Below are 14,689 nucleotides of genomic sequence, written 5' to 3'. Positions count from 1 at the left end.
GTTGCCATTGGATGCAGCTGGTGAGACTTTCTTGGTCACAGGAGTGGGGTCTAGAGGAGCCCCAGCCACACCCCTTTCTAGCCCCACATCACAACACTGACCAGAGGAAAGGGCAGTCCTGTGAAATCTGCCAGATACCCAGTCCCTGGTTGAGAACGGTGGCCTGTATAGCTCAGGCTGGTGGAGGTGGGGGAGAGGGTCTAGATGGCCCTCTCTGGCTCTGATAGCAGCGGGGGGAGGGAAGGGCCGGGGACCCCCAGGGACCTGGGATCTGCCAGACAAAGGAGCTGACCATGGTGAGGGCAGAGTGAGGACCAGTGATAGCAGAGAATAGTGAGAAAGTGGGTGGCACTGGGGTCCAAGGCCTCTTGCTGGCTGTGTGACCTGGGGGAGCCAGCATGTTGCCTTTCTGAGCTTCCCAGCCCCGTGGTGTGGCTGTCATTATTGCACCTGTCTCGCGGAGTTGCAGGGCTGTGTCTAGAGGTGATGCACAGAGCCCCTGTACATTGTTGGCACTGAAGAAATAGCAGCTGTGATGAAATCCAAGCAGTCATTGCTCTTCCCCGGAGTCCAGAGACTGCTTGTGAGGGAGGGTCCACTGGGGATCAGTTACTGTGGCATCAGAGTCCCCTATCCACAGAAAGGAGGACGGACGGACGATCACTGAGCTCTGGGCCACTCACAGCCCTTCTTAGAACTGGTCTCATCGTGGGGGGCAGTGGCTAGAACTGGAAGGAACAGAGGGCTCCTTGGAGGGAGCAGGTGCTGACAGCCACAAAAACTGCAAGCATCCTAGGGAAGGAACCTGGCTGGAAGTTTGTACGGAGACAGGGATAGGAAATGCAGTCTGGTGCCTCTCTACCCTCCTGCTTCCTCTCTGGTATGGGGAGCTCTTACCCCAGCTGACCCTTTCCATGCAGAGCCCCCCAACAAGTGGGTACTGCCCCCTGTGTGAGTATTTTGAAGAGGAAGCTGGAACAGTTGGGCTGCCTTCTTCAGTCAGGCCTGGTGAGGGCTCTTCTGTCTCCCTAGAGACGGTGCTGCCCCACACTCCAATGGAGGTTCTGTAGTCCCTGGGGTCCATCCATCCATCCAGATCCAGGATGAGGCTGTTCTAGTGTTTGGGTTCCTCTGTCCCCATCTCTTCTCTCTTTTCCTCTCTCTCTTTGTGCTTTTTATTTCCTGCTAGGGTCCCCATATTTGGGGAGCAGTAAACTATCGGGCTTGAGATGTCCAGAATTAGCTCAGAGTCACCTAGTGTGGCGTCTCATGAACACCACTCTCTTCCGCTGGCATCTTAGGAGACTGAGTTTGGCGGATCATAGAATCTTGGGGTCTTTTGGCGCTTGGAATGCTAGAATTCTTGGCTCAGCAGGGCCCAGAGTGTATGCGGCCCTGGGTTATGAGATGTTTGCTCTCCTGCCTCCTACTGAAGCCCTTTTCCCCAGCAGGGGGTGCCAGGCCTCGAGGAGCCCCAGGTGCCTTTGTCCACCTGCTTCATGTCTGTTTGGGTGGGGAGATGGTGGGCTCTGGGGATCTGAAGGGCAGATTTACCTAGAAGCCCTGCTCAGCCTTACTCTGGTGCACCAAGCAAGCAGGACTGCGCAGTGGCATTGGAGTGTTGGGTCTCCACAGGGTGGTCCTGGCTGAGATACAGGGCCCCTCTGAAGTATCAGGTTCCCATTTCTTCCAGGATCAGCTTTCCTGAGGCGGTCATCCTGCTGTGAACTTGACTCAACTGGACTCTGGGGCTGTGGTGTTTTTTTTTTTTTTTTTTCCTGAAATCCTAGCCCAGTCTGAGTACATTCCTGAGGGTCTGTGCTGCCCCCTCCACTGCCAGGGTCTTAAGTTTGTGTCTGGGCTCAGGCATCTTATCTGATATGAAGCTTCGAACTAAGTCCTGCTCTGTACACTTGGCGCAGTTGGTTAATAGGGTTGTGGGGTGCGGGTGGGGGGAGGGAAGAGCTCAGGGGCGGGAGGAATCTCCCACTGTTCAGATGGGGAATTCTGACTCAGGGGGCCTGGGAAAAGGGGGGAGGAGCCCTGGAATCCTCAAGTTTGGCACTCAGGAGTGGGGTTGATACAAGCACTTGCAAACTCTAGCTAGGAGGCAGAAGGAGGCTGTAGGTGAAAGGCCTGGCTGGGGTCCCTGGGGAGTCACCCCCCCCAGGGCCACATTCCTCACTAGCAAAGAGGGGGCAGTAATATTTTGGCACTTGGCATAAGGTAATGTGTTCAGCTATTAGTCCTTGAGGCTTCAACCTCCTGAGATGAGCTTGAGAGGTGGGGGTCGGGGGACGACACTCTGAACCCAGTTTGGCCAAAGTTCTTTTCTATGACCAACACTCCAACCCTGATTTTCCGGCAAAAAACACCGGACTGGGGCCAAAATCATTCTCCAGTCTGTTTTGTGGTAGGAGTCACTGGCTGGGAATCTGAGTCAAGGCTGGTTAGTGAGGCATGCCCATGTGTGGACGTACACCCCGCTACAATCAGAAGCAGATGGGCTGACAGTGTGGCTCAGTGGGTAGAGCACTTGCTTTCTGTGCACCAAGACCCGGCTTCCATCCCCAGCATTGCAAAAAACGAGGCAAGGTGCTGCATGCCTGCAATCCCAGCACTCGGGAGGTGGAGGCAGGAGGATCAGAAGTTTAATAATGGTCATCCTTGCCTTGACAGTGAGTCTGAGGCCAGCCTGGGCTATGTGATGCTCTTTCAAAAACCAAAAGGATGAAGCAGAGACTATACAGCGCCACCCCCACTGTCCCGAGAAGTTGAGGTGAAGCTGGTTTATCCGTGTTGGTGGTGAAAGTAAACAGCAGGGTCTGAACTCCCTTGGAGTCACAAGAGCTGTTTTTGGAGGCTCTTTCTTCCAGGGCAGGGGTGGCTGGGAAGTTTTGGTTTGATGGATTAACTGACTCTTTTTCTGGAATCTGATGTCTGTCCTGTGGCTCTCTACTCAAGAGTCTCTATGGCTGGACCGTAACACCATGCCCTGCCTTCACACCAACCTAGGCCTCCCAACACCTCAAGATACCTTCGCGCTGAACTGCTGAGGTGGCTACATATCAGAGTGACATTTCTCTCATCCTGTCACCTTCAAGACAGCCTCCCCTGGAGGTGCCTCCCATCCTGATAGCCCATCTCATCTGGCTTTCTCTTCTGATCCATCCCTTTGCTTGCTGCACCAAAGTGATCATGCTCTAGTGGGCACTGGAGGGGGTAAACTGAGGCTGTCCCTTTCAGGAGCTGTGATTCTGAACCCCAGTGTTTCTCTTGTCCTCTTTGCAGGACTGAGGTGAACAGAGAGCTTTCCAGGCCTGGCTCACCCAGCCTGATGTTCTTGTTTTATAGGTGGGAAGCTGTGGCCCAGTGAGCGACAGCATCCTCCTAGTTAATGACTGGAGTAGGTAGGTTATATCCTGTCCTTTGCGTTTGTATCACTCCCTGGCTGGGTGGTTCCTCTGGGGCCCATCCCTGGAAAAATGACAGGGTTCTGGAGAACCAGGAGTGGGTGGTGGTCTGGGGTGGGAGTCTTTCCTGTGCTTCTGCAGAGGTGGGAGCTTCCAGATTTCTGGGGAAGAGCCTTTGATCTGTGAGGGGTGCAAGGTTAGCGAGTGCTCACAAGGGGGCAGCATAGAACTCTCAGGCAGTCGGAATAGGTGGTGCTCTGGATGCTAGAAAGGGTGGGCATGAAGCCCAGCTGGTAAGTAGATCGCCTAAGCGTCAGATCTGCTCAGAGGCGGTGGGTTCAGCGCTAGGGATGTCACTATTGATCTGTCTTGCCCATGACTTCTCAGGTAACTTTTTTCCCTCCCAGAGACAAGGTTTAGTGTGGCCTAGGCTGGCTTCAAACTCACTAAGTAGCTGAGGATGATGTTGAAAGTCTGATCCTCCTGCTTCCACTTCCTCAGGACTGAGTTGACAGTCACATGTTACCATCTCTGGTTTATGCAGTGCTGGGGATGGAACTTGGGGCTTTGTGCGTTCCAGGCAAGCATTCTACCAACTTACCAGCCAGACACTTTCAATACCATCTCAGCAACAGGCCTGTTGATCACCACCAACGGGGGCTTCTGGGGTGGGTGGCACAGCTTCCTCTTACTTAGTCTGGCCCTGTGTGACTCTGCCAGGCATACTGTCCTAGAGCAGCTGGCCCCATTTCCATGGTGCCCTGGCTTAGGTTCACAAGACAGCTTTCTTTCCTCAAGAAACAAGCCTGCACTGAGCAGCCGGAAGCGTCTCCTGATGCTGGGCAGGTGGGAGCTGGTACTTGGGGAGGCGGAGCCAGGAAGGGATTAGTAGCTAGGCAGCAGATAGCTCCAAGCTGTGTGCCCATGTGAGTGGGCAGCCTTAGTGGAAGGCGCTTGGCAGCAGGGTCTGCCACTCCCTGCTGAGCAGTCATGGAGAAGTGGAGGAGGACACTGTCCCATGACTGAGAAGTGAACAGTACCTACACCCAGGACAGCCACAGTGATGTCCGTCTGGTACCCTGAAGAGGAGACGGAGGGTCTGGATAGCACCCGTATTCTGAAAGGAAATCTGTAGAGTCCCAGGGCTCTACATGAATACACTGGGCTTTAGGGGGCGGGCAAGCAGGCGAACTGGCTAGAAGATACTAGCCTAGTGGCTCAAGACAGGAAGCCATCTGACGGAAACACTGACTGCCAGGCCTCGTGGGGCTCTGGAGTGGGGGGTGGGGGAGGTGGGCTGGGGAGACAGTTAATCTACAGAGCTCCCACCAGAAGGTGACCTTGTGTGCTGGGACAGCTGCCATCCGTGCTGGGCATCTTTGGGGGCATAAAGGGATGGCCAATCGGCCACCGTTAGCTGCTTGGTGGGAAACTTGCCAAGACTTTCCCTGTGGCCAGCCCCTCTGTCCTCACCCCAGGGACAACTTTCTTCTCTAATCCCTTCCTTCCCTCTGCTCTAGGGACAGGTGACTAACAGATGACAGGCTGGGTTACGATGGCTTTGCTGACCGTGGGGCCTTCTGCTGGTGGCCCACGGCCCCAGTCTTCCCCACTGGACAGGCTCCTCAAAGATGCTTAGCAGACAAAGGGAAGGTCCTGAGATGCGGTGTCCCTGGGATACCCCCTCCTCTTTGACAGACTTATCTGCAGAACACACACTTCCCGCCGCCCCCTACTGTGCACACACACCAAAACCACTTACAGTAAGTCTGAGCCCTCAGAATGGGACAGCACTGTGTGGGTGAGGGGACTGTACCTGTGGCTGAGTGGGGGTCCACAGGTCCCACATCACAACCACCTGACCACAGCTCACCCAATACCCATAGTCCCTGTCCTCTGGCAGGGGTATTCTGAGTCTCGTGTACACCCCTGCTTCTAATGTGTCTACCGTGTGGCTCACTCTGCAGAGCCGAGCTAATCCACTGCCTGCCTGTGCTTCTGATGACCCTGAGCTAGGAAGGCTACATGAGCTCCCCCCACCCCACCCCTCCATGAATTTCCTCAGTCTGGGCCTTTAGGATCCTGGAAGAGGAGCGGGGCAGCATGGGGGTTGGGAAGAGTCCCTCCTTTGCAAGAGCATTCAAAGTCATTTGGCAGGTCCCAAAAGTGACAGGGTCTTTTTCTCAGAACTTACAGAGTACAGGGGTCATTTTATAACTAAAGCATTTATTTCCATTCAATTCACTAACGGATTGTTCTGCTTGGGTTCCTGCACTGGCCCACAGGGGAGTCTGTGGCCAGACCCCTTGGCTGACAATGTTCCTCTGGCCAAGACCTTCAGACCTGGGCAAAGGCCTCAGGGAAGGAAGAAGTGGGAGAGAGAGAGAGAGTCACATGGTCTCCGGGGGGTACCCTTGGAGGGCTGGGGTGTCACAGTGAATGATCAGGGTCCTGATGTCCCGGGTAGCCTGTTCCAGGCTCCCAGAGGTGAAATTGGGTTTTGGCCATTGGAGAGCACCCAAGAACCTGAAGGGGCCTCTGTGCCTGCAAAGTACCAGCCAGAACAGGGCAAAGAGCGTGAAAGTGTGCAGGGAGGCAGGGAAGACTTCTGGCCTAGGAGCCCCCATCTGCCTCAGTCTGCTTTCCAAGGTGGGATGCTCGGTGCAACTCCTTCCACTCCCCCAGCCCCACTGAGGTCTCTGAATGACCCAGGTGGCCCTGTGACAGTTGGCTTTGGTGAGGCCTGGCAGCAGGTGGGAGGAGGGAGGGGTGTCAATGAAAAGCGTATAAAAATCCAGAAATGTGCATATAAAATCTCGCCCTTGGTGTATTGCCTAAGTCAGTAAGCAGAAAGCACCTTCTTCCTGGAGAAGGATCAAGTCCTCAAAAGGTAGGAAATGTCAAAGTGTCTCTTCATTGTCATTTAAAAAAAACCCAACAAACAAACCCTCCCCAGACCAAAGCCACCCCGATCAAAATACCCCCAGTCCACGAATTGCTGTAAACAAACCCAGATGCAAGATCAATGCTTCTCAGTGGCAGTCGTAGCTGATGACAGTCACCCGCAGCATTGTCCTCAGGGTGAGGCCGAGCGGGGAGCAGGCACCCGGGCAGGGCAGGGCCTCCTGGGGCTGCAGACCTGGGTGGCTGGCCTCAGGAAGATCTGGCCTGTTTGGCATGACCTGGGAGGCCAGAAGCTCCTCTTCCGCCTCCTGAACCGTTAGCTGAAAGTCTCTCGGAGTTTTTGAAATCGTCTCCCAGGACAAAACTAGTCTCCTGTCTGCTGGCGGCAGCTGGAATGGACTTCCTCGGAGCCTATTTGGGCTGGCTGCCTGTCTCTCTGCCTCTTGTGCCTAGGGCTGGGCCGTTAGTGACGCTCCAAGACACAGCTAAGGCCAGGCAAGGAGGGTGGCCCATCTTCTTCCCTTCATATTAATTATCCTGGAAATGTTTCCTGGCTCCGGCCAGCTCAACCTTCCCAGAAGGAGCTGGAGAGAAAATGCTCTTGGCTTCCAATGGGACAGACCGCGTGGCTCTCCCGAGCCCTTTTTCTTTTCTCCCCTAAGAACCATCATCACTCTTCTTATGAGAATCCTCTTGGAACAAACGGTCCTTGCCTGTCCCGCCCCCTCCCAGATCTAGGTGCGCGTTCCCCCCTTTCCCCTTTCCTTCCTTTGACTTGCATGGGTTCTTGGTGACGTCTTGTTGGCTGGAGTGCTGCTTGGTGCTTCCTGTTGCCTTGTGGCCTCCTGGCAGGTGGCTGACCCTGCAGTGGACAGGGCAGCAGAGGGACCGACGGAGGGGGCTTAGGGGGCGGCATGGAGGAAGAGGCGAGCCGAGGCAGGCGAACGTCAAACCTCCACAGACTGGATCTGGTTCATCTGGGCCCGCATCACCTGGATACTGTTCAGGATTTTTTTCTGGTGGCCAGCTAGGGTGACCCCAACCCGGAGAATGTCCCTTTGGGAGAGATGGACACAGTTAGGAAAACATATGTGTTGAGGGGGTGGTGGGCCAGATGCCTTAACTTCCCCAAGCCCTTTCGTGCTGAGGGATAGGGAAAGGATGTAGGGATGGGCAATGGGTATCAAGGCTGGACTAAGAGACTCTGGGGCCAGATCAGCCGATGCAGAGGCAGGAGGCCGGTTTTCTTTCTGCCATCCAGAAGCGTGGATGGACTTGGATTGGCCATGTACCTACTTCGTTGGTTCTCCTTCACTAAACCCTGGTTTGTAGATGAAAACTCTTCCCAGACTTTTGGGAGGCACCAGCAGGCAGACCTGGCTATAAATCTGGATGTTGTGACTCCTTAGTCCCTGCTACCCCTGCTGGGTCACTGCCTACTCACTCTCCCGGGCCTCACATCTGGCTGATGGGGTGGTGGGTGGGGAGTGGGTGTCAACTGCAATGGGCGGAGGTCGCTAGGCACTTACTCCATCATCATCTGAGATACAACGTCAAAGGAGGTGAAGCCGGCGTTGGCGAAGCTCTCCTTATACTGGCCCATCTTGATGGCTTCCAGCCACTCATCCACCGTGTTAAAACTGGTGTAGTCAGGGATCGTTCGGTCCAGCAGTGGCAGGTTGATGCTGGGGGAGGGGCAGGGGACAGGGGATGGTCAGGGCATACACTTATAGCCAGGTGGAGGATAGGAACGCGTGTGGTACCTGTGTGGGTATCCCTGTGTAAACATAGGTGAGTGTGTGTAGGTGTTTATGCGGAATATGGACATGAGTCAGAAATTGTATAAGTGTATATCTATGAGTGCAGGAGGAACCCGGGAAGCTGGGGAAGGCTCTGGGAATCCCCACTTATAGGAAGGCCTTTGGTTGGACGATGGTGCCAGCTAGTCCCTGCTTCCTCCCCTAGAGCCTGTCTTCATCTTTCTCTGACCTTGGTACGTGCTTCCTGCATATGGACCACACCATCAGATCCACCACATGCGGACAAGGCTCAGAGCTAATGGGGACAGCCTCTGGGTGGGCAAGGCGTCACAGCTCTCATGAGGGGAAGGGCTCAGCGGCTTCATCTAGAGCAACAGTTCTCAACATAGGGGTTGTGACCCCTTTGGGTTTAACAGCCCTTTCACAGGGGTCACTTAAGATCACCGGAAAACACAGATATTGATGTTATAATTCATAACAGTAACAAACTTATAGTTACGAGTAGCAATGAAAATAATTTGGTTTGGGGGGTCACCACATGAGGAACTGTATTAAAGGGTTGCAGCATTAGGAAGGTTGAGAACCATTGCTCTAGAGAGAAGAATAACTGATACAAGGTTATGGTCTGGGTCAGGGGTAACAGGTGGAAGTTAGCACAAAGACCTCATGGCCACAGGCAGATTTTGACTCAAGAATCTAGGTGGAGGGGTACCTAGTTGCACACTCTCCCGCTAAATCCTGTGGGACTGAGGGTCCCTGATAGTGGGGCCAGCAGCTATGTGACCCATGAAAGTCATATGACCTATATGATAGCTGTCCTTGGGTTCTAGAGAGTAAGAATGAGCAGAGTCAGCAGCTGCCTGACCTTGTAATAGCCACCTCTGGAAGGCAATAATGAGGCAAGCCTAATGGAGCATATTCTGGCATCACAGAAAGGAAGTCCCAGGGTCCCTGAACCCCATCCTGGGGCTGAGGGGTATTTCCACCCTGGGGACATGTATGTGGTGGGTATGGCCTTCTGAAGAGGGCACGTGTGCACTGGTGGCTATGTGGCTGTGAGTGTGTGTGTGTATGTGACCAAGCATGAGTGCTTGTGCCTAGCTCTGTGCATACAGGACTTTGCACAAGTGGTTGTGTGTGTGTTGTACATGTGTTAACGAGGGCACAAATGCACGCTGGGAGGCCCGGCTTGGGTGTGGAGAGGAAGAAAGAACAGAGGAATCTGTGCTGAACACAGCCAGTCATCACGGAGACTCCAGATGACAAGCAGTGCTAAATGCTGTCCTCTCCAACCCTGCTTTAAAACGGTCTTCCTCCGACACCCCAGACTGTCACCGGGTGGGGCCCAGATAGCACCCAAAGGAGATGGGTGGGGCTAAAGTGAATCGCACCCAGAAGCAAGGGCTTGGAGACAAGGGTTGGGACCAGGGCAGCCATACCCAGAGGAGAGGGGCGCCATGGCTTTGAGACTGTTGGGGTTTCGGATCATCTTGTCCAGCGTGTTGACAATCTGGCCAAACTTGGGCCGATGGTTACGGTCCTTCTGCCAGCAGTCCAGCATGAGCTGGTGTAGGGCACTCGGGCAGTCCATGGGTGGAGGTAGCCGGTAGTCCTGTTCGATGGCATTGATCACCTGGGGAATCACAGAGGCAGAGTGGGGTTGGGTGGTCAGGGTGAGGATTTTAGCCCCCTGCCACAAACATTTATCCCTGGAGCATTGCAGACCTGACCCATGGGGACTCCATGAGCTCCTGAGACTGCCTTGGGTTCCACCATGGCTTCCACCATCCACTGCCTGTCTGTCTCCTGTGCCAAGTCCTGGTCCCTCTCTCTGCCAACCTTGGAAACCCAGAAACCTCAGGTAGCCTGTTCCCAAGACCTATCAGGGTGACTTTCCTGCACAGGGCTGTCCCAGCTCTTCATTTTCACCGTCTGGGAGCCCCCTTCTGGCTCTGACAGCTGTGGACATCCCTGCTGGCCCCATCTGACTTTAGGGTAGCTATATCCTTAATCTGAGTGCTCACAGAGATCCAGACAGAAAGCTGGGCCCTGAGCTGGCTGGTGACCTTAGAGCCAATCCCTGCCCCTCTATCAGAGACAGGAGGTCAAACAAGGCTTCGATCTGCTCTACCACCATGAAGATAAGATTCGTCTAATGGAACTTGACCACGGCTTAATGGGCTTTCCCATCAAGGAGCCTCATCTTTCCAGGGTATTTGTGTGAATGAAAATCCCTGGGGAGACTTCAGACTCCTCCCCTGAAGCCTGCTACAGTGTGGATCTCAATGTCACTCAAAAACTCCTGTGCTGGAGGTTTGGTCCTCTGCTTGGGGACCTACGTGAGGGTGGTAACTCTTCTAGAGGAAGGGGCCCAGCGGGAGGAAGTTAAACCACTGGAGGCATGCCCTGAGAGGGGGATACTGAGATGCTGGTCCCTTCTTCTCCATTCTCCTTGCTTCCTGTTGCTATGGAACAAGCAGCTTCCCTTACATTTCTACCGTCACGTACGGTCCTCAAAGAGATGGGCCAACTAGATAGACCGAAACTGTGAGCTCAAACAAACCTTTCTTCCTTTTAAGGTGATCATTTCAGGCAGCTCGTTATTACAGACAGCTGACCCATACAAAGCCTCACTACCCCTCTTGACCGAGCTTCTGCTCCAGGGTCCTGACTCTGCTTCTCATCCTGGCCTCTACACCTTTGCGAGAGCCGTTCTTCCCACCGCAGGCCCTCGCTCTCCGAGGGCTACTGGTTCTGTGGAGACTTCTTGGCTGACCTTGTCCTGACTGTCCTGGCGTCCACACCTACAGGGCTTGACACTTGTGTTCTACACTTTGGCACCTGACCATAACAATCCCTGATGCAGCTGGTTCTCTGAAAAATCATCTCAGGGCCAATGATATGGCTTAGCAGGTAAAGGCACTTGCTACCAGGAACTCAGAACCTGCATGGTGGAAGCAGAGAACTGATTCCCACAGATTGTCCTCTGGTTTTCACACATGCACCATGACACTTTAGTACGTACACACACACACACACACACACACACACACACACACACACACACACACACACACACACACACACAAGGCAGCATGGCTTCTTGGGCCTGGCCGCTCCCACATGCTGAGGATTTGCCTATTGGTGGTTGAGCAGGTGGACCTCCCTCGTTCCTCTTTGACAGTTCAGGTTCATCTGCCTGGAAGCCAGGCCTTCAACCTCAGGGAAATCAGCCCAAGGCCAGGAGTCCCTGGTCTTGCCCTCCTCAATCTGGCGGGCCACATCCCGGAGACTTACGTCCTGGTTGGTCATATCCCAGTAGGGCCGCTCCCCGTAGGACATCACCTCCCACATGACAATGCCATAGCTCCATACATCGCTGGCTGAGGTGAATTTCCGGTACTGAATGGCTTCCGGCGCTGTCCAGCGGATGGGGATCTTCCCACCCTGGGAACAGAGAGAAGAGGTTGATGGGGGGGGATGATGACCTGTCTGACCTCTTCTCTCGATACTCCCCCCACACTGTACTCTTTCAGAGCCCAGGAAGAACCACATTATTTCCAAACTCCTCAGTTTTTTTCAACCACAGGACATTCGTACATGCTGTTTCCTCTGCTGGAAACGCCTTTCCCCACACTGCCATAGGGAGTCCACCTTTTCATCCTTGAATCCCCAGAAAGTCTTTCCCTGGTTCTCAGATTGCTGGGAATTGAACTCAGGACCTTTGGAAGAGCAGGCAATGCTCTTATCCGCTGAGCCATCTCTCTAGCCCCTTTCAGAGAGCTCCCGATCCCCCCAATTCCACCGTGTGCTCATGTCTCTCTTGCCTTCCCAGGCCTTGTTCTGGCACCTAATCCTTCACTCTCTTCTGTTCACCATCTCTCTGCTTCAGCGGCCCAGGCGACCCAAGGAGCCCAGGAGGTTTTCTGTGTGTCCCTCCCGTCTCCAGGGCCCAGTGAAGGCTTGGCCTGGGCAGGTCGGTGGACACACACAGCTTGGAGAGCTGGCTATGCCCAGGAAGCCTTGCTGTCCTCTTACCAGAGCGCTGGTATAGGTGGGGTCAGAGGTGTCATCCTCCAGGAAGCGTGAGAGCCCGAAGTCAGACACCTTGCAAACCAGGTTGCTGTTGACGAGGATGTTGCGTGCGGCGAGGTCACGGTGCACATAGTTCATGTCTGCTAGGTACTTCATGCCAGCTGCGATGCCCCGCAGCATGCCCACCAGCTGGATGACTGTGAACTGCCCATCATTTTGCTGTGGGGAAGGCGAAAAGTAGAGTCGATGGAAGAGCAAGTGTCCGAGCTCGGGAACTGCTCATAATGGGAGCTTTCTGCCACCTCTGTACACACCGCAGGAAAGACTCAGATACCCAGGAACCTCAGTGTGGCCTAGGAGAGGTCAACTAGGAGAGGATGGTAGAGAGAACACTAGCCTTGGAGTAAGTGTTCTGACTCTGCAAGCTTAGACACATGACCTACTCTCTGAGTCTAACTGCTCACCTATTAAACAGGGCAGAAGTGACACACGTCCCTTAGGGCTGCTCTGACTTAAACAGGAAGCTGGTGCTGGGACCAACTTTATCAACATTTGCTGAGTGACAGCTGGCTCAGTGGCACACTCCCGACACCCAGGCCAGCGCTCTCTTGACTTGATGGCTGACTGCTGTCCCGAGGGGATTCATCTGTTGGCCTTTTGCTTTGCTTTGTCTCCTTTATCCTGTGCAACTCGCGGGAGCTACAAGGTCTGGGGAACACCCTGGATGGGTGTCAACAGCCCTGGCTGTAGGCTTTCCCTTTGGCCCTTTGACCCTGGGCAAATGCGTCTTCTCTCTGAACCCTATTCTGCTGTCACGAGAATGCTGCTTGAGCATGGACAGGTGGCACCTCAGGTGGCACAGCCCTGTGGGAATGCCTGGGCTTCCCAGGGAACCACATTAAGAAGGACTCTGAGATTGCTTCTGAGTGAGAGGAAGCTCGGGGATTGATTAACAGTGCCTGTCAGGGTCAGACAATGCATGGTGGTGACCAGTAAGCTATTCCTGGCCTAGCGCTTTCTCCAAATCCAACCAAGTTATGCCCAGCAACCTTTTCCTACCCTGCTCACGCCCCTGGGGCTCTCCGTACCCGGAGGAAGGAATCCAGTGAGCCATTCTCCATGAACTCAGTGATGATCATGACAGGTGTGCTCTTGGTGACAACCCCCTCCAGGTGGATGACATTGGGGTGGTCGAACTGGCCCATGATGGATGCCTCACTTAGGAAGTCCCGGCGCTGCTTCTCCGTGTAGCCTGACTTGAGGGTTTTGATGGCTACAAAGATCTCTCTCTTGCCTGGCAGCTTCAGATGGCCACTGCACACCTCACCAAACTCGCCTGGGATAGACACATTGAGACAGGCATAGTGTCATGTGGGAAGTGTTACCTCCCTGTGGCCTGCCACTCCCATTGTAGGTGCGTTATATGACCTCATTCTAGCAAACACGGGATCCCGTTGTGAATGCAGGGCCTAGAACAGGCCCAGCCATCTTTGGGAAAGTGGGTCCTTCATGGCTGCCCTGAGGTATCAGGATGAGGACATGAGGAGACTTGAGGAGCTGGGGACAAGATCATGGTGAAAAGGACAGAGCTAGGCTCTAGATCAAGTATAACCTCCAACTTGCTGTGCCTCATGCCAGCCTCAGTTTCCCCTCTATGCCTATGGTGATTTTACAGGATGACCTCTGAGGGTCCTCTGTGGCCCTTGATCTTCAACTTATCATCAGTTTCAGGGTTACACTGCAATCGTCCACCCACGGCCAAAGCCATGGTACCTTGAGGCATTTGCTACCTACCTGCTCCGATCACCTGCTCAATCTTGACACAGGAGATGTCAATTTCCTTGGCAAACTCCCGCACTGCCTCATTAGGGTCTTCATAGGTGAAAGGGTCAATATAGATCTTCATGCCTGGGGTCACTGGGGGACAAGACCAGGCTGGGTTACATGGGTAGGCTCCAGAGGTACACACATGGGAAAATGGCAGGCAGTCACCCCAGGGCAAGGATGCTCCTATATAGCCCTCTTCTGAGTTCACCTGACCCATCTAGGTCTCACTGAGTTGATGGGCAGCAAGTAGAAAGGTGGGGGGTGGGGATGGAGATCAGAAAAGTGACAAACAGGTTCTAGTCTTGTTCCAAGATCACAGATCACTAATAGCTTTCTGGAGCAGCTAAAAGACTTTGGGATTGACTAGCGGTGTCTGGTTTTGATAACGGCATAGAATAAAAGGCTGGATAGGTTTCCTGTGATACAGAATCCAGGTGCAAGGACAAGAAAGAAGAAGTTGTAGACGAAAAGAGGGCTTGGAAGATGGCTCAGTCAGTGATGAGCCTACCGCTCAAGCACAAGGACCTGAGTTCAGAACTCTGGTACCCACATTAAAGCCAGGGCAGGAATATGACCATGTAATCCCAGCATTGGGGTTTGGGGCATGTGGATGGAGGTGGGTGGATCCCTGAAGCTCAGTAGCAGTTAACTTAGTCAAACTGATGAGCTTCAGTTTCAGTGAGACCCTGTCCCCCCAAATAAAGATAGAAAACTTGACACTAACCTTAGCACTCACAAACATGCGTACAT

General features: G+C 53.9%; 1 protein-coding gene across 1 annotated transcript in view; it reads right to left on the bottom strand.

Moving 5' to 3' along the window:
* Nucleotides 1–7,264: 7,264 nt before the first annotated feature.
* The window catches only part of Ephb2 (EPH receptor B2), a 117,326-nt gene continuing 109,901 nt past the window's right edge, over nucleotides 7,265–14,689 (bottom strand). Inside the window, exons 9-15 of the mRNA XM_038333342.1 lie at nucleotides 13,907–14,029; nucleotides 13,201–13,448; nucleotides 12,116–12,331; nucleotides 11,375–11,524; nucleotides 9,517–9,710; nucleotides 7,847–8,002; nucleotides 7,265–7,373 (exon numbers count right to left, since the gene is read on the bottom strand). Of these exons, the coding sequence (XP_038189270.1) occupies nucleotides 7,265–7,373; nucleotides 7,847–8,002; nucleotides 9,517–9,710; nucleotides 11,375–11,524; nucleotides 12,116–12,331; nucleotides 13,201–13,448; nucleotides 13,907–14,029 (1,196 nt within the window). The remainder of the gene's footprint in view (nucleotides 7,374–7,846; nucleotides 8,003–9,516; nucleotides 9,711–11,374; nucleotides 11,525–12,115; nucleotides 12,332–13,200; nucleotides 13,449–13,906; nucleotides 14,030–14,689) is intronic.

The sequence above is a fragment of the Arvicola amphibius genome, chromosome 6 (assembly GCF_903992535.2).
Source record: "Arvicola amphibius chromosome 6, mArvAmp1.2, whole genome shotgun sequence".
In the NCBI taxonomy this organism is placed as follows: Eukaryota; Metazoa; Chordata; class Mammalia; order Rodentia; family Cricetidae; genus Arvicola; species Arvicola amphibius.
Note: the sequence above shows the minus strand (reverse complement) of the source record. Positions and strands in the feature narration are given on the sequence as shown.